This window comes from Halichoerus grypus, chromosome 10 (genome assembly GCF_964656455.1).
Source record: "Halichoerus grypus chromosome 10, mHalGry1.hap1.1, whole genome shotgun sequence".
NCBI lineage: Eukaryota > Metazoa > Chordata > Mammalia > Carnivora > Phocidae > Halichoerus > Halichoerus grypus.
The window spans coordinates 74,158,627-74,182,338 of record NC_135721.1 but is presented as its reverse complement, the minus strand read 5'-3'; the positions used below and the strand labels follow the sequence as shown (position 1 = coordinate 74,182,338).

Below are 23,712 nucleotides of genomic sequence, written 5' to 3'. Positions count from 1 at the left end.
GCTTCTCCCTCGGCCTCTCCCGCCTGCTCGTGCTCTCTCTCTCTCGCTCTGACATAAATAAATAAAATCTTAAAAAAATAATTATTTATTATTGAATTAAGGAAGAGAGAAAGGGAAGAAGGAGACAGGCAGGGAAAGAGGAAAGGAGGGAAGAAGGGAGGCAGGGGAAACTGGTCAAACAGGATAGACCTTGAGGGTATTATGCTAAGTGAAATATGTCAGGCAGAAAAAGACAGATACAGTATGATCTCATATGTCAAATCTAAAACAACCAAACTTCTAGAATGGTGTCTGCCAGGGGCTCAGGGGAAATGGGGAGATATTAGTCAAAGGGTACAAACTTCCCATATAAGATGAATCGGTTCTGGGGACCTAACGTACAGCATGGTGATTACAGTTAACAATACTATATTATACTATATTATATTATTATATTATATATTATATACGATAGTATATTACAAGGGTGCCTGCCTGGCTCAATCAGAGGAGTGTGTGACTCTTGATCTCAGGGTCTTGAGTTTGAGCCCTACATTGGGTGCAGAGATTACTTAAATAAATAAAACTTTTTAAAAAAGTTATTAATAATAAAGAGAAACAATATTATATACTTGAAAGTTAAGAGAATAAATCTATATATCATATATTTATGTCTATATACCTATTATATTGATCTATATTTTTTTAAGTGCTCCAAGCTGGGCTTAAACTCCTGACCCTGAGATCAAGATCTGAACTGCAATCAAGAGTCAGACACTTAACCAACTGAGCCACCCAGGTGCCCCACTAAGACAGTAAATCCTACATGTTCTCATCACAAAAAAGAAATGGTAATTATGTGAGGTGTTAACTAATGCTACTGCAATAATCATTTTGTAAAATGTAAGTTATCAAATTAACACGCTGTATACCTTAAACTGACACAATGTTACGTCAATTATATCTCAATAAAGCTGGGGAAAAAGAACTATTTAGAGATTTCCTCTTTCTACTTCTTTGCTTGACCTCTAATACCTGTAATACCCTTCCCAGCCCTATCAAACTCTCGAATGTTAAAGAATACCATATGCATCAACCCCCACTTCATGCTCCATTTCCTCCAGAAAGTCTTGCCTAATTTCCTTCACTGGGAATAAGTTCCATCCTTGAACTCTCAGAAGTATTCATACTTTTCTTATAGCAGTTAACACTCCTCAGTCTCATATAGTAATTATTCTCACACAATAATCTCACATTCAAGGAGCTTCACATTAGCTCTTGGTCTGATTCGCTTTTAGTAAATCTTCGTCTCATTCACTTTTCTCTCTTTCTTTCTTTTGGAAGAACACACTTTTTCTGAGTATAAGAATTTATATGCTCATTATGAGAAAACTCAGGAAATACAGAAAGGTATAAAGTAGAATAGCAGCTGTAAGTCCACTCTCCTGCAATAATCCATGTATGGAAATAAAATGTAAGACAATATTAAAAATGTATTATAGGGGCGCCTGTGCGGCTCAGTCGTTAAGCATCTGCCTTCGGCTCAGGTCATGGTCCCGGGGTCCTGGGATCGAACCCTGCGTCGGGCTCCTTGCTCAGTTTGAAGCCTGCTTCTCCCTCTCCCACTCCTCCTGCTTGTGTTCCCTCTCTCGCTCTCTCTCTCTCCATCAAAATAAATAAATAAAATGATAAAAATAAAAATAAAAATGTATTATATATAATACACGATATATGTACACCAGCTCATTTAAAAAACAACACAAGTCCTATTACACACTGAATCCTGACTCTTCTTTCTTCATTTAATGTGAACATTTTTTATGACTGGCTTATCTTATCTCCCACAGTGCTTGAAATACAAAGAAGCTTCACTTTATATTTTGCTTTGGAAACTCAACCCTAGCAAATCTACCCATTGATAAGACACTATTGCATTTTTGAGAATGATAAAAAAATGTTGCTCAGCATTTACAATATTCTTTCACATGCTGATACATAGTTTATTATTTTTTATTACTCTTTATATTTTCAATAATCCTTAGAAAACTACAAGAGAGAATTCCAGGTCTTGACTTTTAATAGTGAAAAAAGCAAGTTCCCACTCAATTCAAATCCAACTGACCATTAAAAAAAAAGAAACTGGAAATGTGCTTCAGTATATTCCCATGTATCACACACCCGCTGTCCTACCCTAGAATACCGCAGGGGTTCTGTAAAGCCATTCTTTATCCTTTAAGCAATTTTGTACACATCCACTATGAAAATTCTGTCATCAGTAGACAGCATCCCTAAATGATTACATTCAATGATGTTGCACTGGCAAAGCTTTAAAGTAATTAAGAGGCAGTTTTCTCTAGCCTATTCATGTGACAGCATGTACCTTTATGCTTAAGCATCATATTGTGAATTATGTGGGGTAAAGCAGATAACGCAATCCCTACTTTTAAGGGGCAAAGAGAATTAATATTATTGATTACTACCATAATCCAGAAACATGCAAGCTGCTTTACATACATTATGTGATTGAATCTTAAAGAAAGATACTATATTCCCTTTTATAGAGAAGGAAGCTTAAAAAGGTTTAGTAACTGTCCATTACCACACTAGCAAGTAGATGGCAAAAGGAGAGCTCACTCTTATGCCTTTGGCTCTTCCTATTATGTCTTGATTATCGCATAACGAGACACACATGATTTCCTACTATAGAGCCTCTCGTCACTATTATGTGAATACCTGAGCTTCATTTCCCCTCTGATCAGTGCCCTGCTAATACTGATACCAGGCATACAGAGCAGCAGAACTCAAAAAGCAGACAGCTTCCCGCATTTTCAGATACACCAGGCACTTTTAATGAAAGAATTTATACTATTTTCTAGAGAACACAAATAAACTACTTGAGCTACAGAAGTACCTGTCCAAGATAGCATGTCCCACTTCCCTCTGACAGGAGGACAGACTGAGTTGTAAGACAGATAGACCGAGAAGAACATTCTGAATCAATTTCACAGTCTTCCCTTTTCATACTTTTCTCTTTTTTGAAAAACATCAAGAGAAACTAATAATTTTCGGGGTGTATGCCTACATTTTCAACTTCATGATAAGCAGTCATCAATACACAAATAAGGAGGCCAAATACCACCTTTGTGTCCTATCTACCACGGGAACTTTTGGAAAAAAACATGGAGTAATAATGGCAAAGCATGATCTGACAGAAACAGGATTACTGATATATATTTTATTTATTTCACATTAAATAATTTTTCTTAAGGTAATGGATCTATCCTCTGTGGAATGTTTTATTTAGAGGAAACAGAGCTGTTTAATAGTGAAGTTAATCATAATTTGGACAGACTTTATAGTTGCCCTTTGACTTATCAATTTCAGTAAGCAAAATTTCAATCAAGCCTAGATACAATACACTAATCCTAAATAGGCCAGGTTTGTCACCTACCATTTCCCATAAGCTGCTTACCAGAGTTTAAAAAAAAAGAAAAGGAGAAGAAGAAGAAATTTTAAATTAAATGCCAAACAGTTGCAGACGGCACTTGTTTGGCTGATTAACTTGCAGACAAGCATTACAAATAAATCTGAGCATGGTCTGCAGCAAATTAAATTCCACTGCTTTTAAGAACAAAGAATTCCTTGGCAAAGAGGATTAGCAACTTTACACCCAGGAATGCCAGTTTAATTTAATTGTTCCACAATCCAAGATTTAATATGCAAATATCATTTTGATACTTAACAGTGAATTTAACAAAGTGAGGAAACAAATTCAATATACAACCAGGCTGCCTTTTCTGAACTGTAATTATATACAATAAAGAAGTTGGCCGAGTCCCCCCTCCAGCCCCCATTATCGGGACTGAATTATATTAACATGAATCAGAACAACCGTAATTAAAGGTTAAAATTTTTAAACATATTCCAATTAAGAGTCTAAATAGCTGTACAATTAGAATACTGTAGTTAAAAATCATACCTCAATGATCTTCTTGGCCTCTTTGTAATTTCCTGTTTGTAGGAAGGCGAAGAAGAGATCATATAGCATCGTCATTTCACCTTGTTCTTGGCTCACAAAGTTCATTACTAGAGAGTAGAAGAAAAAATATAAAGAAACACAGTATCACTTGAAGTTCTGGACAAATAAGAAAACTTTAAAACAAATATTTACAATAACTTAAAGACTAGCACTGTCAACCAATTTTCCATCACATTCTTTATCTAACAGCATACATTTATGACAGTAAGTACCTAAGACTAGCTTCAAAGAGAACTGGTGAGGATAAAGGGGGAAAACTCCTCACCAAGGCAGATCACCAAGAAGTAGAGCAAAAAATAATAGAGAGGCAAGTTTGCAAAATGAACAGTTATTAAAATCAAGGATACCTGACAGCACTGAAAATCTACCTGACATTGTCCTTTTTACTTTAGAAATATAGCAAAGTTCCCGTGGATGTGCTTCCCTTCCTGTTAAATTTTCTCTTCACAGCAATGCACTGAGATTAAATAAGCAAGAAGGGAAAAACAACTACAGAAAAACAACTACAGCAAGATACTGGAGGTGACCAACCTTTCTGAATTAGATCAGTCTCGCCTTTGTCTATCAGTTTACATAAGATATCATGAATCCTTGGTAATACTTTATACTTTGCATAGCAGTCGATGGCGACTTCAAGAGCAGCACCTAAGTCATCCCTTGGAAACATCAAAATATGAACAATGAATAAAATATATCTAGAGGTACAAAACGAGCAGTCAAAATGTACACGACTGAGCTTTAAAAAAGCCAAAATGGAAAAAGACAATCCTTATATAGTATAAATAAATGTTCTGAGTACAGACATCATTAACAGTTCCCTATTTTCCCTCCTTCATCTTTCATTATTTCACTTGCTAAATAGCACTTTTTATTTTTATTTTTTTAAAGTTGGGCATGGAGCCCAACATGGGGCTTGAACTCATGACTCTGAGATCAAGACCTGAGTTGAGATCAAGAATCGGATGCTAAACCGACTAAGCCACCCAGGCGCCCCTAAATAGCACTCTTAAAAAAAGTCCAAATAAATAAAGGCATTCTCTGAGACTATTATAAATAAAGTCTGATTTCAGGGGTGCCTGGGTGGCTTAGTCAGTTGAGCGTCTGACTTGGTTTCAGGTCAGGTCATGATCTCAGGGTCCTGGGATCGAGCCCCCACATCAGGATCCACATTCAGCAGGGAGTCTGCTTGCCCTCTGCCCCTCCCGCCCGTTCATGCTCACGCACCCACACGCTCTCTCTAAATAAATCTTTTTTAAAAATCTGATTTCAGGGCGCCTGGGTGGCTCAGTTGGTTAAGCGACTGCCTTCGGCTCAGGTCATGATCCTGGAGTCCCGGGATCGAATCCCACATCGGGCTCCCTGCTCGGCAGGGAGTCTGCTTCTCCCTCTGACCTTCCCCCCTCTCATGTGCTCTCTCTCTCTCTCTCACTCTCTCAAATAAATGAATAAATAAAATCTTTAAAAAAAAAAAATAAATAAAAATCTGATTTCATATGTTAAGTTGTCATAAGAATACATTATTTCTAAAAACACAAGGACTACTATCAAATATTTTTTCTAACTACTTATGTGTGTTTACAGTCCTCAATAATTCTAGATTTGGGAAACATTATGAAATGTCTATCAGGAGCTACCAAGGAATTTTCAAGTACTTTCAACTTTATCATCCTATTTTTCATACTGCCACCTCTCCAGACAAGGAGGAAATAATTTCAGGATTCATATATACAGAAACTTATTGTGGCTAAAAACTCAGACATTCTTAAGATCGATCAGTGAATTCTAGGAGAACCCTCATTAGAAGGCAAGCCCCATGTTGAGATTACTTAAAAAAAAAATCTTAAAAAAAAATTATTTCCCACTGTAAAGTCAAAGGTTCTCTTCTGTGGTAACAAATTAAAAGAAAGATATTTTCAGTAAGTCAGAATTTATTAAACAAGAATGTGGAAATGCATTCTTGTGAGTCCTCAAAAACTACTTTTTCCTTTAAAAGGAAAATGACAGTATGAGAAATACGTAAGACCTTGGAAAAACTGTAGAAGTTATGTGATCCAATTCTACATGCCACCCTCCTTTATTTTTAAATAGATGAGGAAATCAAGGCATGTAAAGATTGAATAATTAGCCTAAAGCTATTAGGGTAAACAGAGGAAGGCACTGCTTTCCCACTTCCCACTTTCAGTTGACTCTGTCTACTCACACATTATGCTCTAGCAAAAACACTGCTGCCTGTTTAACCTAATAAGGTGGTGCGATGTGGAATAAGAAATTAAAGATTTTTGAAAAGAAAGTATGAAATACAGAAAGAGACACATGATTAGTGACAGTTCTTAACAAGCTCTGCGGAGAAAACACCTTTCTCTCACATGCAATCGTTTTCAAGAGGAGGAAAGCATTTTTAAAATTTCTGTTGAAGCCCTAACATTTTGGTCCATTATACAAATGTTATGTTGCCTGAGACTGAATTACTATTTTATCTAGATTAAGATTTTAAGCTGTACTAAAAGGAAAATACCACGAAGAAGTGTTAATTTTATTGCAATAATACTGACACAGTGAAAGCGAGACGATCCTGCCAGAGCTCTACCTTATCCCCTTCCTAAGCCCTGTTTACAGTGCATCTTCTGGCACCCCACAGAGTCATTTGAATTTTTGTCATTTGGGGTGAAGACTAAATTACAGGTTAATTTCAAAACCGCAAGTAGATGTTGCAGGCTAGATTACTGTCATACAAGAGAAATGCTACAGTAGCTACCACATATGATATAAACCTTTATATAATCAGTATTTCCCCTTGCTTCAGACACAGGTTCGGTTGTTAGCCTTCTACAATTCCATTTAACGAAAAACTACTACGATATTTTCAAGAGAACAACTAACACATACTGATTTTTTTTAAAGGAGTATGATCTGCTTTTTCAGATCAATTCCCAAACTAGAAGAGTATGTCTCAACTGTATTTCCCCTACATTAGGTCAAAGCTATCAATAAAGGAATGAATAATTGTTCTGTCAATCAAAGAGACATGTTAATAGTCTTTGGTCTCCAAATATATGCTTCTGAAGATTATACATGCTCAGAACAACAACAGAAAAGACAAGAATAGCAAAATGGAAATAATTCATATATTTGTTAGTAATTTTAAGTACTACAGTCACTGCTCTCAGGTTGCCAACAAAATGAGTTAGAAATCTATAATGAAACATTTAATAGATAAGTGGACTGACGACAGAAATGAACTAATGAACTGGGGAGAAAAAAAAAAAAGAAATGAACTAATAATCAGTCCCTTCTTCTCAATCCCTATCATCTACATTCTGACTTGTGCTTGGATCACGTCATATTAAAAAGAGATAAAAATGTCCATCTTTCATGTAATATGATGTCATCATTAATCTTTCCTACTAAAGCTTAAAAACTTGGGTGATGAAAATGAAAAATATGAAAAAGTATCTAAAATTGACACTGCTATGAAAATAGTTATGTACTCACAGGACTTTTAAATTTCAATCCCACTTGATAAGTACTAGCTCGGCTATAGCCATATGATAAATTTCAGAAGTGGTGATGAAAAGCAGATTATCACAATGGCTGAACTCAAGGAACCTGTGGGGGTTCCCTCCCAGTTCTAATTCTCTAATGTGAGGTTCTATGAATTTGAGCTTATTAGATTTCATCAACTCAAATGTTTCAGACCGGCGGAGAAAATCATCACGTGAAAGTACCACTTCTACTAGGCAAGATGAAGTCAGCAAGAACAGTAAAATATCCAAAGGAAAAAGGTGGAAACTGCTTTATATCCGAGATGTTAGACAACACTTTACCAGTCAGGGTACTTCTATGTGCTGTGACCGAAGATGATTTTGTGACTTCCTTTATATACTTTAAAACACAACAGTTGATTTAAAATCCTACTCTAAAATAACAGTAATGTTTTAAAGAAATCTTATTGATAACATTAATTCTGGATGCAAAACAACTTGCGATTCTATGCTTACTTCAGTATGTATTCATCATTCTGAAAGCTTTATATACAAATGTGTCACAAATTTTTAAGCCCATTCCTGATAAAAATTTAGCCACTGCTTTCACAAACCTCAAATAATGCTAAAAGAAAACCAACTCCATAACATATTGGTATCTCTAAAAAAAAAAAAAAGGCAAACCCACTAATGACTTTTTTTCAATGACTAGACCCTCCCCAAAATATTTCAATGAAGTGTATATAAAATAATTTTCATGAATGAAACTATGTATGTTAATAAGCAATCATTTAAAAAATTTTTTTGATTGATGCAAATTAATATAAGCTTTATCAAAATTCTGTGAGTCTGTGAAGGCAGAACAGGAAAAAGGAAGATTCTGTAATTCTAAATTTTAAGAACAAATATATATCATAGGCTGAGTCTAGTAAGTAATTTGAACAGGTAAAAGAGAGTTTTATTTACTGGGGTGCCTGGGTGGCTCAGCTGGTTAAGTGTGTCCGACTCTTGGTTTCAGCTCAGGTCATGATCTCAGGGTTATGAGATAGAGCGCCACATCAGGATCTATGCTCAGCACAGAGTCGACTTGAGATTCTCTCCTCTCCCCCAACTTGTGCTCTCTCGCGCTCACGCTCTCTCAAATAAATGTATCTTTTAAAGAAAGATTTACAACTAAGAGTTTTACTTATTAACTTGAATGTACTTGGCCCATATTAAAATACACTCTACAATCTCCAATTCACTTTTTTAAGGGAACATGACCCTATATATACCCCACTACAAACTGTAATTTTGCATTATTTCATGGAGGAACATCTAAAACTGCAAGCTTAAGCTCACATGGCAAATCTGATACCACCTTTAGTTTTAGTCATTATTAATGGAATTAAAGTATGCTATAATGTCACTGACAGAAAAACAAACACTGGACATACATTCATATGAGGCATCCACTGATCATAAAAATATCTACTCAAAGATACCAGGAAACAAAGCACTCCTAAGTCAAATTCCTCACCATACCTAACTATAAAAATCATAAATGCATTTCACACAATCCTGTACTGTTAGAACAAGAATGACTAGTGACAACTATCTATTCACCTATCAGTAGCTTCAAACTTAATCTCCTTAGAGTAACTTACTTTCCAACCCAGAGAGTATACTTAATTTAAACCACAAAAAAATGACAAATATTGATTTTTAATTGGAATAAAGTGCTTCAACATTATACATAAAGTGTTAGTGAAGTGGCAATTTACCTAAAGGGATCACTGACTTGAAAGGCTCTCAAAATCTGAAATCACTAGAGAAAAGGGGAGTTTGGGGGAGAAAAAAAGTTTAAAACATGGGAAAAAACACTTCAACACTCTAAAAACAAACTATTCCATAAATCTTAAGCAGTTGTTCAGTGTGGAGAGAAATCAATTCAAGAGAAACAAGCGTCTTCATAAAAATTATTCTGTTAAGAGAACCAGCTTTGAAAGAGCTAAATGTTTTTTTTCTGTTCATCATCTATAAATGAGGAATCTTCAAGGAGACTGGTGTTGCAATTACAACTAATCCTCCCCAAAAAATTAACTGTGTTGAAGGCTTTGTAATTTCCCTAGGTACAATTTAGCTGTCACTTACTTTAAAATTTACTCAAACATGCGTTCCGAACAGCACTAACTTCACATGTCAAGTGCTTTCCAGCCAATTGAGTCTAAACTGGAAGTCGGTGTTAAACAACTGAATGATTAGACAAGATAGCTCATTTCCCTGCTCTTTTGTTCAGAATAAAATGCCACATTTACATTATCAGGCTCAACAGGATTTTCTGACAGAGGCAGAAAAAACCCTACTGAACACTGTCCGTACTAAGCACATGAAGCCTGTCATTTACCAATCATCCTTCAAAAAGCAATAGCCATGAATGTAACTTAATTACGACCCAATGATCCTTGACGAAAAATCATCTTATCACTGTCCTGTCCCCCTAGGGCAAATGAACCACTTTTGTCCTTTGGCACTGATGATGCTAAATTCTTAATTGCAATAATGGAGTAAAAGAGCCAAACCTCCTTAATTTCCTTTCAGCACATAAAGAGTTTCACTCTAGAAGGCAAGCATTCCCATGAATAATAAAAGTATCCAGTACAAATGAAGATGCTAAAATTGAAGGGGAGTGTATATGACAGAATAACCAGCATTTTTAAAAGTATATTTCCCATTTATATAACATTTTAAAGTGCTACAGTGAGTTTTAAAACTTTTATGATTATAGGTTCATCTTACAGAAATTGTGACCTTTATGAAGAACTAAAGATTAACTTAGCAAGAGTTCTGGGAGGATTAAATATACAAAGTCCATGATTCACTTAAATGAAATGCATGTGGGCATACACAGATTATAGCACAAATCAGCACAGAAAAGTCCTTAATGGAAAGCAGAAATTAAAGCTTCTTTGATCATTTGCACTAAATAATCCAGTTAAACAGCTTCAGATATTTTTCATATGCAATGAAACCAAAATGGATAAGCTATAAAACAAGTGAATCTGAAACTACATCATACATATTTTTATGCTTTTAAACCTAATGGCCCAGATTTTATTAATTTTATTTCCTTTACCAGAGCATAAAGACTAATCAAAAGCTCTTTTAACCTATTTTAAAGCATGTTTTTCTTCCATATTATGGAGGACCCAGATATCTTCCAGAATCAGGTACGATTTCAATAAAAAAAAATTTTAAGTAGTTACCAAAAAAATGTTTAAAATAACATTCATTTGGACTACACGTAGACATGTGGCTTATACAATAATCCTAACGTAAATGAAACACATGAAAGTTTTGTTCAACTGTGCATATCTTTCCATTTAATACAAGTATCCTTCTGATAATAAACAGATGAGTTTACCAACTTCTTTACAATTTTGCAAACCTGTTATTATTTTGTATTTTCCTTTGCAAATAAAAAGAAACAAAATGTAATGTTTTCCACAACCACAAAGCTTTTTATACATTTTCCAACAAACAAACTGACCCAGGATTACTTTCTCCCGTGTTTTATTTACTGCTGGAAAAGTCAGTCTCAAAATTAAGATCTTTCTGAATCTTAAAGATCATCTTTCTAAAAAACCCAATTTCATGGATTTGTCCCAGAATTGTAATATTTAAGTGACAGTCTCTTTAGAGATTTTGCAGTGACATTCCAAAAAGATGCTTGTCTTTGAACGAAAAGATGAAGATTTTGTATGATGTTCTGCAATGCATTTCATACTTTTATCTCAAGTCTGAATAAATAAGGCTCATTCTCCAGATGAGCTCATACCTGCTGAGGTCAATTACATGATATTATTGAAGAGTAAACATATTTAATCAAATAAAGTACACGTGGACTTTTTGGCAGGCTAGTGTAGTTAACCCTTGTACTGCACTCGTCATGATTCTGAATCATTTATCTTCCATCAGTTAGGGAAAACACAACTGAAACAGTTTTAAAGACAACTTTTCCCCCAACTTATCCCAGACTATAAGTGCTACTACTGTTTTCTGCTATTTTATAAACATGAAATTTCCTTTATCTCCTCCTCATTATTCTCATGACTCTATAACAATCAACAAAACCTTTTTATTATGATAAACTGAAAGATCCGGCCATGGAGATTGCCCTTGCAAAGCAAAGATAGCAAAAAAAGACTAAGCAAATCAAAACAGCAGGTAATAATTTCTTGATGTATCTGAAAGGAGTTAAGAAATCATAAAAGAAAAGATACTAATTTAGATTTCTCTAGCCCAATTAATAGGGCCAGCCATGTTTTACTGAGACATACAAATCTCTGACTGTACTCTATAATCAGAAACACGGAGCATGCTGCAGGTTAACATCTGAATCCCATGATATTTCCATTTTCCTGTGGGTAAGCTCTCCTTGGTTCATGAGCCCCATCTGCAGACCTCTTTCAGAAAACTTTCGTTGTCTTCTCTGTCTTCAAAGTATTTCTATTTGTAAGATACTTTTCTACCATGGCCTCATTTTCATTTGTTAATTATTTTATTTTTGCCCAGTAGGGGAGGAGGGCCTAATTCTTCTGGGCACTGGGCCCATTTCTTTCAAATCCCTATGCAGAGCTCCACATGCAATTTGCAGAGATGGGTCTTTCAAGCAATCAAAAAAATTCTGGTAGGAAGCATATTAATTATAGGATTTCTATATAAAGTTGGCTGTGAACATGAGAACTCAGTAACACACTAATTGTCTGAATCACTATTTCTTTAAAAGGATGTAATGCTGAGACTGTAGAGGTTAAGATCTGGCCAATCATCTAACTTGATAAACTATTTTTCGATTGGATGGCAAAGAAATTATTTCATCAAACATATATGTGGATGTATCTGTGTGTGTATAAATATGTATACCCACATTTCCTAACATGGAGCCGAGATGATTTTTATTTCCCATTTTAAATTCAATACTAAACCATTCATTATATTCAATTAATTATACCCTCTAATAAATAAAGAAAAACTACCAGAAATTTGGGAAGAATATGAGAACCATTAAGATACATCTTTTACTTTTCTCTTGGCATTGACAGGGCCACATCCATACTAAAATCAGAAAAATCCCATACATTTATCTTGATGAGCCCTCAGCAATATAAGAAGTGTTGAATCACTACACTGTACACCTGAAACTAATATAACTCTGTATGTTAACTACACTGGAATTAAAATAAAGTAAAATAAATAAAATCAGAAATCCCAATCACAAAATAGGCAGATTAAAAAGTGCATTAAGCCTTGAAAAAGATGACAAAGAAGAAAAATCTAGGAAAATAAAAAAAAGGAAAACAAATGCAAAAAGAAAAGAAGATAATAAAGAGTGCTTAATGGTCTTACTAAAATGTTTCACTCATTACAAGAGTGTAGGGTTGATCATTATGATTTGCATTACAAATAATATCTTAAATTGGGCACCAACTTGAGCATTTTAAATGTAAAAAATTTCAAACTCCATAAACCTCATCGTATCAACAAAATTCATCTTCCTCCCTCAAGGCACAGAGACATCTTCTATAGTATTAATGGAAGCTAGAGTCACTGTATTGGCACATGCTATTAAAATCAAATATGACATGGAGAAAAGAGGATGCTGCTACATTATTACCTGAATGACAGTCATGATGCATAATCAAAAGCCCCAGAGAATCCTTCCTCCTTATATATTAATGATTAACACCTATAAGGCTCAAACTGGGAAAAATTAGATTCAATTTCATGTAATATCATCACACGCCCCACAAAAAAAATCAACACAGACCATTCCGTTGAGAAGCAACCCACAGGACCACAGGGTTGCTGCTCATTTTAAAGGTCAACCAGTCCATATTAAGTCCTCTTATTCCGTGGCAAATAACCTCCAAGGCTTCCAAGCAGCAGAGTACTGACAAAATATAATCCCCAAATGATCAGACTCATTATTTTAATGCCAACATTTAAAATTCAAAATTCAATTTACTTACTTTTCCAGATACAGAGTGACCAATGGGGAACTTAAGGCAGTGGATGGTTTTGCTAACCCTAGAGTCATGATGGCTTCATGCAACTGTTTCACTGTTTCAGTTTCACCTCTTAAAGCTGCGCCATTTAGGATGTGGAAAAAGGACAAGACTGTTGCATCCTTGATAACAACATCCTTCTCTTTCATCTCCTTTAGAATGTTAATAGCATCTACAATGAAGTAACACAAAAGACCCTTAGGTAATTTCATGTAGGGAAAACAAACTGCTATTAAAACAGCATTTCAAGCCCAGCAGGAATGTAAATTCTAGTGTATAATGCCGATTTCAAGTTAATTACTACTTGCATTTCTAAACGAGACTACAATTATAAATCCACAATAGCATGGTTTTATCATTTCCCTGCAACTTTGACTACAAATTATAGATAGGGACTGTGTGCCCACTCTGCACCACATAACCCTGTACGGTCTGCCCTATAGCTGTAAGATCCTCCTAAATGGATGCTTTTATCGTTCAGAGCTAACATCTGCTAAATCACATCATTGTTTCTTCAGCAGATGGCTTGTCAGGAGGCCAGATAATAAAGATGTGTTTACACTGTATATACAGCCAGACTAATGGTCTGATACCGATAGGGCCTGTTTGCTATGTCGATACTAATTAGCCAAGCAGAGCCAATGAAAGCTTTCCAAAAGACTCCATGTTAATACATTAGATTCATTAAGCTTCATTAGGAAGGCAGAAACAAACATTTTAGGATATGGAATAAGTGCATTTTTATAATGTTGTTCTTAATTATTGCACAGACAAAATGTTTTGACCGCTTCACAAAAAGTTATTTTAAAAAAGCAGGCTAAACCTTATAGAGTTTTCTCTGTTAGAAAGACTTCCTAAAAAAATCCAGTGTTCAAATCAAGTATTTTCACCACACATTTTTCACTGTAAAATTAAAAAAAAAAAAATCTTCTCTAGAAATAAAAGAGAGGAAGGCTAAAAAAGGAAGTTTCAAAATAAAACCCAAAGAGAAATGTAAGAAACAAGCAACAGTAAGAACATATTATCAAGTGTAAATAATTAGGCTTAGCATTATCTCAACAATGAGAAAATTAGCGAATGCGTATCAGCTTTATAATCAGTGAGGTTTTCTCTGAAAACTCCTAAATAAAAACTTACTAAAGTATATATTTTTGGTAATGTTATTAGAAGTTAAGACAAAGACTACAGCAAAATTCATATTCTTAAATAAAGGTTATGTTTATAGGTTTTATGTTCAGCCCTCAGACGTTCTTAAGCAAAAACAAAGCCATTAGTGCAGGCACATCAGCAAATTGTGCCATAAGTCATGATCTTCAAACTCAATCCAAACAGCAATGCTAATAAAAACTAGCTGTAGAAATGCAAAAAGCACTGAGCTGTGCAAATGTAAATGACAAGCTTGCCAATCCATTAAAACTAATGGCCTACACTGTCCATGCAGCTCTGGATGGATTCACATGCAAATTTGTATGCAAAGTGTTCAAGCACTTTGCAGGACATGATATACCATTAATATCAATTCGCATGTTATTCCAGTGGCAAGATACTTGCATCACATATTTCCTTTATGTGCCGAGGCTTACCTTGGAGCTTGCCATGTTTTCCCAATACTTTTACAAGGCCTACATACTTGCCAGTGTCAAGGACAGCAGATGAATTTAATCGGTCACTAAAAATTAAAGGCACATTTATATTATGTTAAAAGTTGACTGTAAAAAGAACTGCAATAGCCATTTTATCCTCTTCAAAAACACGTCAGTTGTTCTGAACTGTTATTTAGGCCTCTACATTTCAGTGAAGGTTTATTTTTGAAGCCATATGCAAATTCACAAATAATTATATTCAAAGTGACAAAAGAAGTAAAAATCTACCACTACACATATATTGCATCACCCCATCTGCAAATGATACAAATGAAGGAACTCTTTTGCTTCACAGCACTTTAGGTGATTCTAACTTTGTCATAAACATTGAAATACTCAAAAAGACATATTTTTTAATTAATAACTCTATCAGGATGGGAAACTAAAGATACCTGAGAAATGGACAGAATGTTGTTCACATTACGGTAGAGAAAGGGAAATGTTAAGCCTTATAAAATAGTTACCATCACCCCTTTTATGATACGCAGTTATACAGTCAGTGGGGAAAAAACCTTGGCTTTAAGGATGTCTTATCATACTTAAACAAAGACTCCTTGCTGAAAACAAGCCATAATTAATCAAAGGGAGGCATTTTATGAAATTTTAAAAACACTGACAAAAAAAGAATTTTTAAAAATTACATTCTGTAAGAGTAATATTCAATTTATATGATCCATCAGGGACTGTCTATCAGCATAAATGCTGATGATTTGCTTCAGTGCCAGGGTACTCACAATTCTTGTTTCAGGTTCAATGCATCTTCTGCATTATCATGTCGACAGCACAAATTTATTAAAGCGGCATAGCCACCAACAACCATGTCTGATTCATATTTTGCTTTCAATTCAAGAGCTTTTTGCATGTTCTAAGATAAAGGACAGAAGTAAAAAAGAAGAAATGATACAAAAGTAAAAATGTCCAATCTTTAGGTTTAGCATTCCGAGTGTAGAAAAAGTTAATAGCACTTTAAAAACAAATGGATCCATGTTACTAACTTCACCTTCCTCCTTTGTGTTTTTATTCACCTTTCAAAAAGCAGGCAAGATACGCATGTAGGATTTAAAAGATTTGTTACATGTAATGCAAAACAAGTTGCTGTGCCAAATTTGATGTTTTAGCTTTGTAGGTACTATAAAAAAGACGTCCAAATTAAATATGTACCAAGCCAACCCCTACTCACAGTCCAATTTCCATACACAGAAATATATATCATGGCAAAGTTCCTCAGAGTCTAGTTTAATATCCAAGCAAAGTGAAAAAATATTTTAGAATTCAATAGTATAATGTTATAATCTTAAAGTCAGTTATGTTTTTTCCCCTAAAAACACAGGCATATGACTAAATCATATTGAACTAGAAACTGAAAAAGTCTAGTGAAATACCACAAATTGCATACACACACACTAAAATGAACACAAAGTACAGCTGGACGCCTGCTGAAAAAAGGCAAGAGACCCTTTATCTCAGAAAGAGCTTTTTTCCAGCAGGAAAATGGAATTTCAATCCCTGCATTAACAACCCAGTAATATTTGACTTGCAAATGACTACTGCATGTATCAGTTGCTTGACAATCTAGATATAAGAGACCGGAGCCATGGCTTGAAAGGACATTTGGCATGTATGATAAACCTATCACAGCTGTTACTATCATTCACTTCGCAGATTATCGTAAACAAACTACAGCAACCTGAAAACATGCCATTCAAGGTGTAGCTGAAATTAGTTAACCTTTCATTTAATTGCATTCTTCACACACATGACATATAATAATCAATTGTGAAAATCATAAATATTATATTCGGCTTTGCTTACTTTTATCTATAAAGAATTTTTTTTTACCTTAATAGCACATTTGAAATATTTAAACAAATGTTACCTCTTCTGAACAAAGCGCTAGTATGAGTTGCTTTAGGACATCTCCTATAGGTTGATTTTCAGCTTTTAGTTTTTCAAGGGTAGACTCCAAAACAGAGGACGGCAGCTGTGTAGTCTACAGGAACAGAAAGAAAAGGAAAGAAATTTACTACAAAAAGAAAATGCACCCCTTGTCACTCTTCCCTTTAAGCTGACCTTTACTAGATGTCATAAATGCTATCAAGGACATTAATCTGGGGATCCGTGGATGAACTCCAGGGATTTTTGACGCTCCTGGGATACATACGCAAATGTCTTAGATACGCTGACTTGTCTGAGATGGGGAATAGCTGTTACCAACTTCTTAGATGTATACTGATGACAAAAATGTTAGGAACCACTGGTTTTATAAGGACACAATCTAGAATTCTCTTTAAATGTGGCGGTTATAGCATGTAGAATCTACTCAAAAAACCTACTTACTTTTCTAGAGTCTATCTTCTCTCTTTCAACCAATATATTAACATCCTAAAATTGAGATTTAAATTAGAATTAGAAAATACATGGAAAAATATATTAGCAAATGTCAAAAGCAAATTTCAAAAGCTTCAGCTCATTTTACTATTTTTCCGTCTTTTCAAAATCTTCCAGAAATTCTATTCATACTTCATTAACCATTGTAATAAATATTTTAAACACATCCTTCAATATATAAACAGTATTTACCAACCATCAATGAAAAGCTTTCTTTTAATGGTTGCCATTTAAGTAAACTGTTTTTGGCCAAAAGCATCATAGTTAAATACAATTTTAACATGCTTTTATATATAAATTAAGCATTTTAAAAAGTTGATTACTATTTCACACACACCTTAATCAATTCAGGAACATGGTAGCTATCCAGTAGATTACGAATGCCTCTGTAGATATTTTCAGGAATTTTTACATTCTGTGCAAAGGGAAAGGAGGAAAGAAAAAAACAAAAACAGGCTGAGTTTTAGACAACCAAACTGAAATTTGTCTAACAGAAATTATCTCAGACATAATTTAAGTCTCCAACTCGTGTATGTCATTGAGAAGTGGTCTGGTTGTACTTAAAAGCAGCAATTTCAAATCTAATAGATACATGTCAGACAGGACAGGCATTATATAGCAAAAAATGAAATGGTACCATCTCCTTCAGCTGATGGAAGTATTGTCTCAAACGCTCCTCCTTGGCCTGTACCTCTGAGTCACTCATGCTGTCAATCAAGTTATAAAGAAAATAGCCAACAGCTTCTGTGGAAAAAAACAAGAGAAAGCATTCCACTAAAATTACTGAGACTGTCATGTTATCAAGATTAATTTATAAGAAATCATTTTGGTGTGAGATGTCACCCTGATGAGAGGCTCTGAAATGGCAACACTGATCACTGAGGCATAGAGATTACGTGGTTTGGGAGCACATATCTAACTGGTGAGTGAAAGGAATATTAATTATTTTCAGACCGAGTGACAGCTTTTCAGTACTGAATCTTACTTCAATCTATTTTTTTCCACCACTCTGTGACAGAAGTGGTCCTGCCCAAGGCCTTACCCCTTTCCTGTCCAAATCACAAGTAGGAAGCATAAATAAATGCCTTGTACAAATTTCTGCACTAATTTTTTTGCGGGCCATATTTAGGGGACACACAAAATTAGAAACGACTGTCAAATGTTGAGTATAGAAAGTTAAATAATTTTAATAAGCAGATACAGTAATCCTGTGGAGAGCTGCCTATTAGCCAATGAAAAACCAAGATTAACAAAGATGTTTTGTAACAACAGTAATTTTCTTATGCGTTCAAGCATAAAATGTATAGGGCCATGTGTTAATACCTAGGATAGAAAATGTGAACTTTCAAGAAGGGTGCCTTCTTAAAGAAAACCATATATTCTAGGCTTCATTATATGGAAAACAAAAATCATTAAATGTCAAAATAATGTATTTTGGATAATAAATTATATTTAAGTAGGAAAAAAACCTAAAGATCTCGTTTACTATTTTATACATTTAAAATTAACTATACCTCCAAAACATTAAAGTAACAAACACTAAGAATGACTGGTCGTTAAGCCTATTTTCACAGGTGCTGTAAGAAGCATTTTCCTCAGTGTCTAAACAGGAAAAAGCCTCCAACCCTGTCTTTCAAAACAATTATGATGATAAAACCAAACACCCCAGAGATCTCAAAATGTTGTGGTTATCAATATAAAGATTTATAACCAAATGTTTTCAAATTTCACTTTTAAAAAGAAAATGTTTACTGCTGTAACCCTTCTAGCCCATCATTACACAGAAGAATGGATTTGTGGGTAAGTTACAATCATCGAAATTGAAACGCTACCCGCTGGTCCTGGAGGCTCTTGGCAATAACGTCCATCCTTATACAACAGTTCTGTTATCTGGTAAGACAGAAAATGCACGCATTGCAGCAAGAGAAGCAAACAAGAACAAATACAATCTGAAACTGAATTCTTGAAATAAGAAAGCCTCTCCCCAGTAAGGTATTATTCTATAGCACAGTAATTCAACACTACCCCCACCTGCCAAGGAAATTGTTTTGTTTTTAAATAATAGGTTTGTCTTTAAAAGCAAAAACAAAACAAACCCATGTCGAAGGAAAACTACAATGTTTCATGAAATGTCACTAAGAAACCCTCTAAATGGATTTGTTTATGTATTGTTTTAAATCAACTGTTATAAACAGGAAATAGCTTTTAGGAATTATCAACCAGTATTATTTCTCATCATGTTGCTTTTGGTCTTGTTGAAATTGGACCCGTTTCCTCCTTTTAAATGAAGTATTACAGAAATAATAATGTAAAACATGGTGGATCACTAAATAGCTTAATTTTTCTTAGTTTTTTTCCAATGACATTTTCCCAGTTATTTTAATGGCATTAAAACCAAAGGGGTCAAAAGCTCTCTTGGACGTGTCCTCACAGATCCCTAGCAGTTGAATGCACAAATACTAAAAGACATACACAACATGTATTCTTCCACATTAATTCTGCTGGCAAAATTTTAAACTAAAGAAATCCAAATATGTATTTTGTGATGAAAATGATTACAAAACCTACAGTACTGGCCTGTAACTTTTGAACACAGTATCTGACTATCCACCCTTGGGTCTGAAGACAGTAAGAACGGAAACATATGGCTCTTTTCCAAACTGACATGAGTTAGGAATTCTGAACTACTTTACGTGTATTCTACGAATGAACTTATTTGCTCTTAAAATAGTGCCTGGCACATATTACAAGTGTTAACAACTCAAAATGCAATTACTTCTACTACTATTAATTTGCTAATATAGAAAATTAGGCAAAATTGACCATATCCCACTTCACTCCACCAGGAAAATCATGCTGCAGTTAATGGCAATTCAAAGGATAGTTAAGGTAGAAAGTACTCAAAGCAAAAAAACAATTCTCATCTGCAAACTGTTTTTTAACCTGTACAGAAGGAAGACAATACATTCTACCAGAAGTTACAACCATATAGTAGATCTAAGATAGCTACATTTAATACCAAATTTTGAACAAAAACACATTTCATGAATAAACCGATAAAAAATCTTTCTAGTAAAAAAAAAAATCACTTCTAAATATAGATTTCCTGATCATAAATTATAACTGACTGTAGGGTTTGGCAGTATAATACTTAAAACAGAATTCAGTCAAAATTAGGTCTTAAAAAATATTTAAATTGGGAATTCCAGTTAATAACGTACATTCTGATTTTACTTAGCTACAACTATTTCTTGCAATTCAGCATAAGGATAATTGTACTTCCTGCATAAAGGCAGTTAACTTCTTAAAAAAATAGCAATTTAAAATTATCTATGTATCATTCATATATAGATAAATATGTATATGTATATAAATTTTAAATTAGTTATTAGATCTGTAAATCAAATGTCACTGCAATAATGTTAACAGCTGTCCTTCGAAAAAGTTGAAGACCTTATGAAGAATTTAGGACTAAGGATCGCTTCAATAATAAATTTCATGCTCTAGGAAGACAGTTTTAAAAAAACTACCAATTTCAAGATTCTAAAGTCATTCATTTATAATAGCACATCATAAATGTATGAAGCTCTTACAACTTTGGCTCTCAATAGCTTTTTATATATCACCTTAGGAATTGCAGTACTTGGAATACTTACCTTGCTCCAAAGATTTATATCCATAGACCTGCAGAGGGCAGCAAAGGATTAAAAATAAATACAGAGGTTTAAAAAACATTTTAAGTTAAAACACACTAGCAGGATTATATGCAATGCATACAGATCAAAGTCATAAAATAAGTAAGTAAATAAATGTTTCCAAAGTTAAGCTGAATTTTCAGGACAAGATAATTTAGAAAGACTGATTCTTACTTTGAACCATTAAAATAAAGATGAGTTTGGACAAGAATCAGGAAGAACCACCCCTAAATCTTTGGGTCCAAGTTTGACAGAGCAGGATGTTTGCATACTCTCAAAGCATCTGCCCACAGACTGCTTATTACTTGTAATGGTAAAGACAGAACCCATATAATGGAGAAACTGAACAACATCTTCATTAGGTGATCAAAATTAACATCACTAATGAGACACTGATGGACACTGTATGTTTTTTAGATTTAATTCCCTGAGGACAGAATATCTATCACTCCTATGGTGTCCCAGGCAGTAATGGACTTAATCAAGGGGAACCATCGTAAGGAACGTTCTATAAATTAACTGGCCTGTATTCCCCCAAAATGTTAATGTCATAAAAGACAAAAGCTGAAAAAGTGTTCCATACTAGAGAAAATTAAAGATAAAAGACAACTAACATCAATCCCTAAAGTAGATTCTAGAAAGGAGGGGGAGAAATACAAAAAAAAGAAAAAAAAATTGATAACATTAGAACAAAAAGAGCTATAGTAGACAAAAATATTCCATCGATGCTACATTTCCTGAATTTGTTAACTGTGCTGTGGTTGTGTAAGAATATCCTTATTCTGTAGTGGGGCCCCTGGCTGGCTCAGTCAGTAGAGCATGCAACTGTTCTAAGTTCAAGCCCCAGGTTTGGATGACAAATTACTTAAAAATAAAATCTTAAAAAAAAAAAAAAAAAGGATATCTTTGTTCTGTAGAATTATATACGGACATATTTAAGCCCAAAGAGTTAAAAAAAAAATTATCTATATGTGTGTATGTATTTATGGATTGATAGATGGATAGAGTGATAGACTCATTCACTAATGAATAGTGATATGCCAAAATGCTAAAAGTTAGTAAATGGGGTGTACAAGAGTTCTCTGTGCCATTCTTGTAATTTTCTGTAAATCTCAAAATTATTTCAAAGAAAGAAAGAACGGCTGATCCAAATTGTTCCTATTTAAATGAAAAGCCATTTATAAAACAGGATAACCAGTGAACGCTGGTCTTATACTATTTCTAAGCTTTGTAAACTTAATATAAGTTCTGTATATTTATTTATTTAAGATTTATTTATTTTGATTTGAGAGAAGAGAAAGAGAGAGAGCTTGTGTGCACAGGGGGTGGGGGCAGAAGGAGATGGTGAGAGAAACTAAAGCAGACTCCACAAAGAGCATGGAGCCCGATGAAGGGCTCGATCTTAGGACTCTTGAGATCACGACCTAAGCTGAAACCAAGAGTCGGACGTTTAACCAACTGTGTCATCCAGGCACCCCATATAAGCTCTTTATATTTAATTTAAATGTCATCTACTTTAAAAAGACTAATTTGTGTTTTAATGGTAATTTTATAATGTAAAAGTAATATAATTTATTCAAACTTATAGAATATATTATAAATATTTACATTATAAAATGCCCACAAAATCTATAAACCTTTATAAACCTATACCCTTATAGGCCTTTTTAGGCCTTATTGGCCTTTTTAAACTTGAGGTTAGGCAGCTTTGAGTGGACTGAATTTTGGTATAGTGAGTTAACAAGGCACTTATTTTTATTTTAAATGGGGGTGCTTGGCTGGGTGAGTTGGCAGAACACACAACTCTTAATCTCGGTGTTGTAAATTTGAGCCCCATATTGGGTGTAGAGATTACTTGAAACAAAATTTTTTTTCACAATGAACTACTAACACATGCAACAACTTGGATGGGTTTCAGGCGCATTATGCTGAATAAAAAAAGGCCAGTCTCAAAACATGACATACTTTGTGAGTCCATTTATATTATCTTTGCAAAATAACAAAATCATATAAATAGAAAACAAATGAGCGATTGCCACAGGTTAGGGATGGGGTGGAGGAAGTGGTAGGACTACAGGTGGTGGTGGTGGGGGGAGGTATGTGTAGTGATAGAGTAGTTCTTTATCCTTTATCCAGTAGTAGGTGATATTAGAAAGCTACACATGTAATAAACGTCAGAACTACACACACACACACACACACACACACAGTACCAATGTAAAATTCCTGGTTTTGATAATGTACTATAGTTATGTAATATGTAACCAGTGGGGGAAAATAGGACACATGCTCTCCACCCATCTTTGCAACTCCCCGTGATTCTATAATTATTTCAAAATAAAATACAAACATGTTCCATGCCCCTCTGGAATCCTCTTCCTTATGATGAAATCACCGCTCCCACTGATGCACATTAAGAAAAAGTTTTGAAAAAGATGG

General features: G+C 34.4%; 1 protein-coding gene across 1 annotated transcript in view; it reads right to left on the bottom strand.

Annotated features, from left to right (window-relative positions):
* LRPPRC (leucine rich pentatricopeptide repeat containing) overlaps window positions 1–23,712 on the bottom strand; it is a 103,332-nt gene that overhangs the window by 37,254 nt on the left and 42,366 nt on the right. Inside the window, exons 15-25 of the mRNA XM_036073702.2 lie at window positions 21,235–21,262; window positions 19,411–19,468; window positions 18,216–18,322; window positions 17,916–17,993; window positions 17,528–17,572; window positions 17,067–17,180; window positions 15,925–16,055; window positions 15,131–15,216; window positions 13,512–13,719; window positions 4,550–4,674; window positions 3,959–4,065 (exon numbers count right to left, since the gene is read on the bottom strand). Of these exons, the coding sequence (XP_035929595.2) occupies window positions 3,959–4,065; window positions 4,550–4,674; window positions 13,512–13,719; window positions 15,131–15,216; window positions 15,925–16,055; window positions 17,067–17,180; window positions 17,528–17,572; window positions 17,916–17,993; window positions 18,216–18,322; window positions 19,411–19,468; window positions 21,235–21,262 (1,087 nt within the window). The remainder of the gene's footprint in view (window positions 1–3,958; window positions 4,066–4,549; window positions 4,675–13,511; window positions 13,720–15,130; window positions 15,217–15,924; window positions 16,056–17,066; window positions 17,181–17,527; window positions 17,573–17,915; window positions 17,994–18,215; window positions 18,323–19,410; window positions 19,469–21,234; window positions 21,263–23,712) is intronic.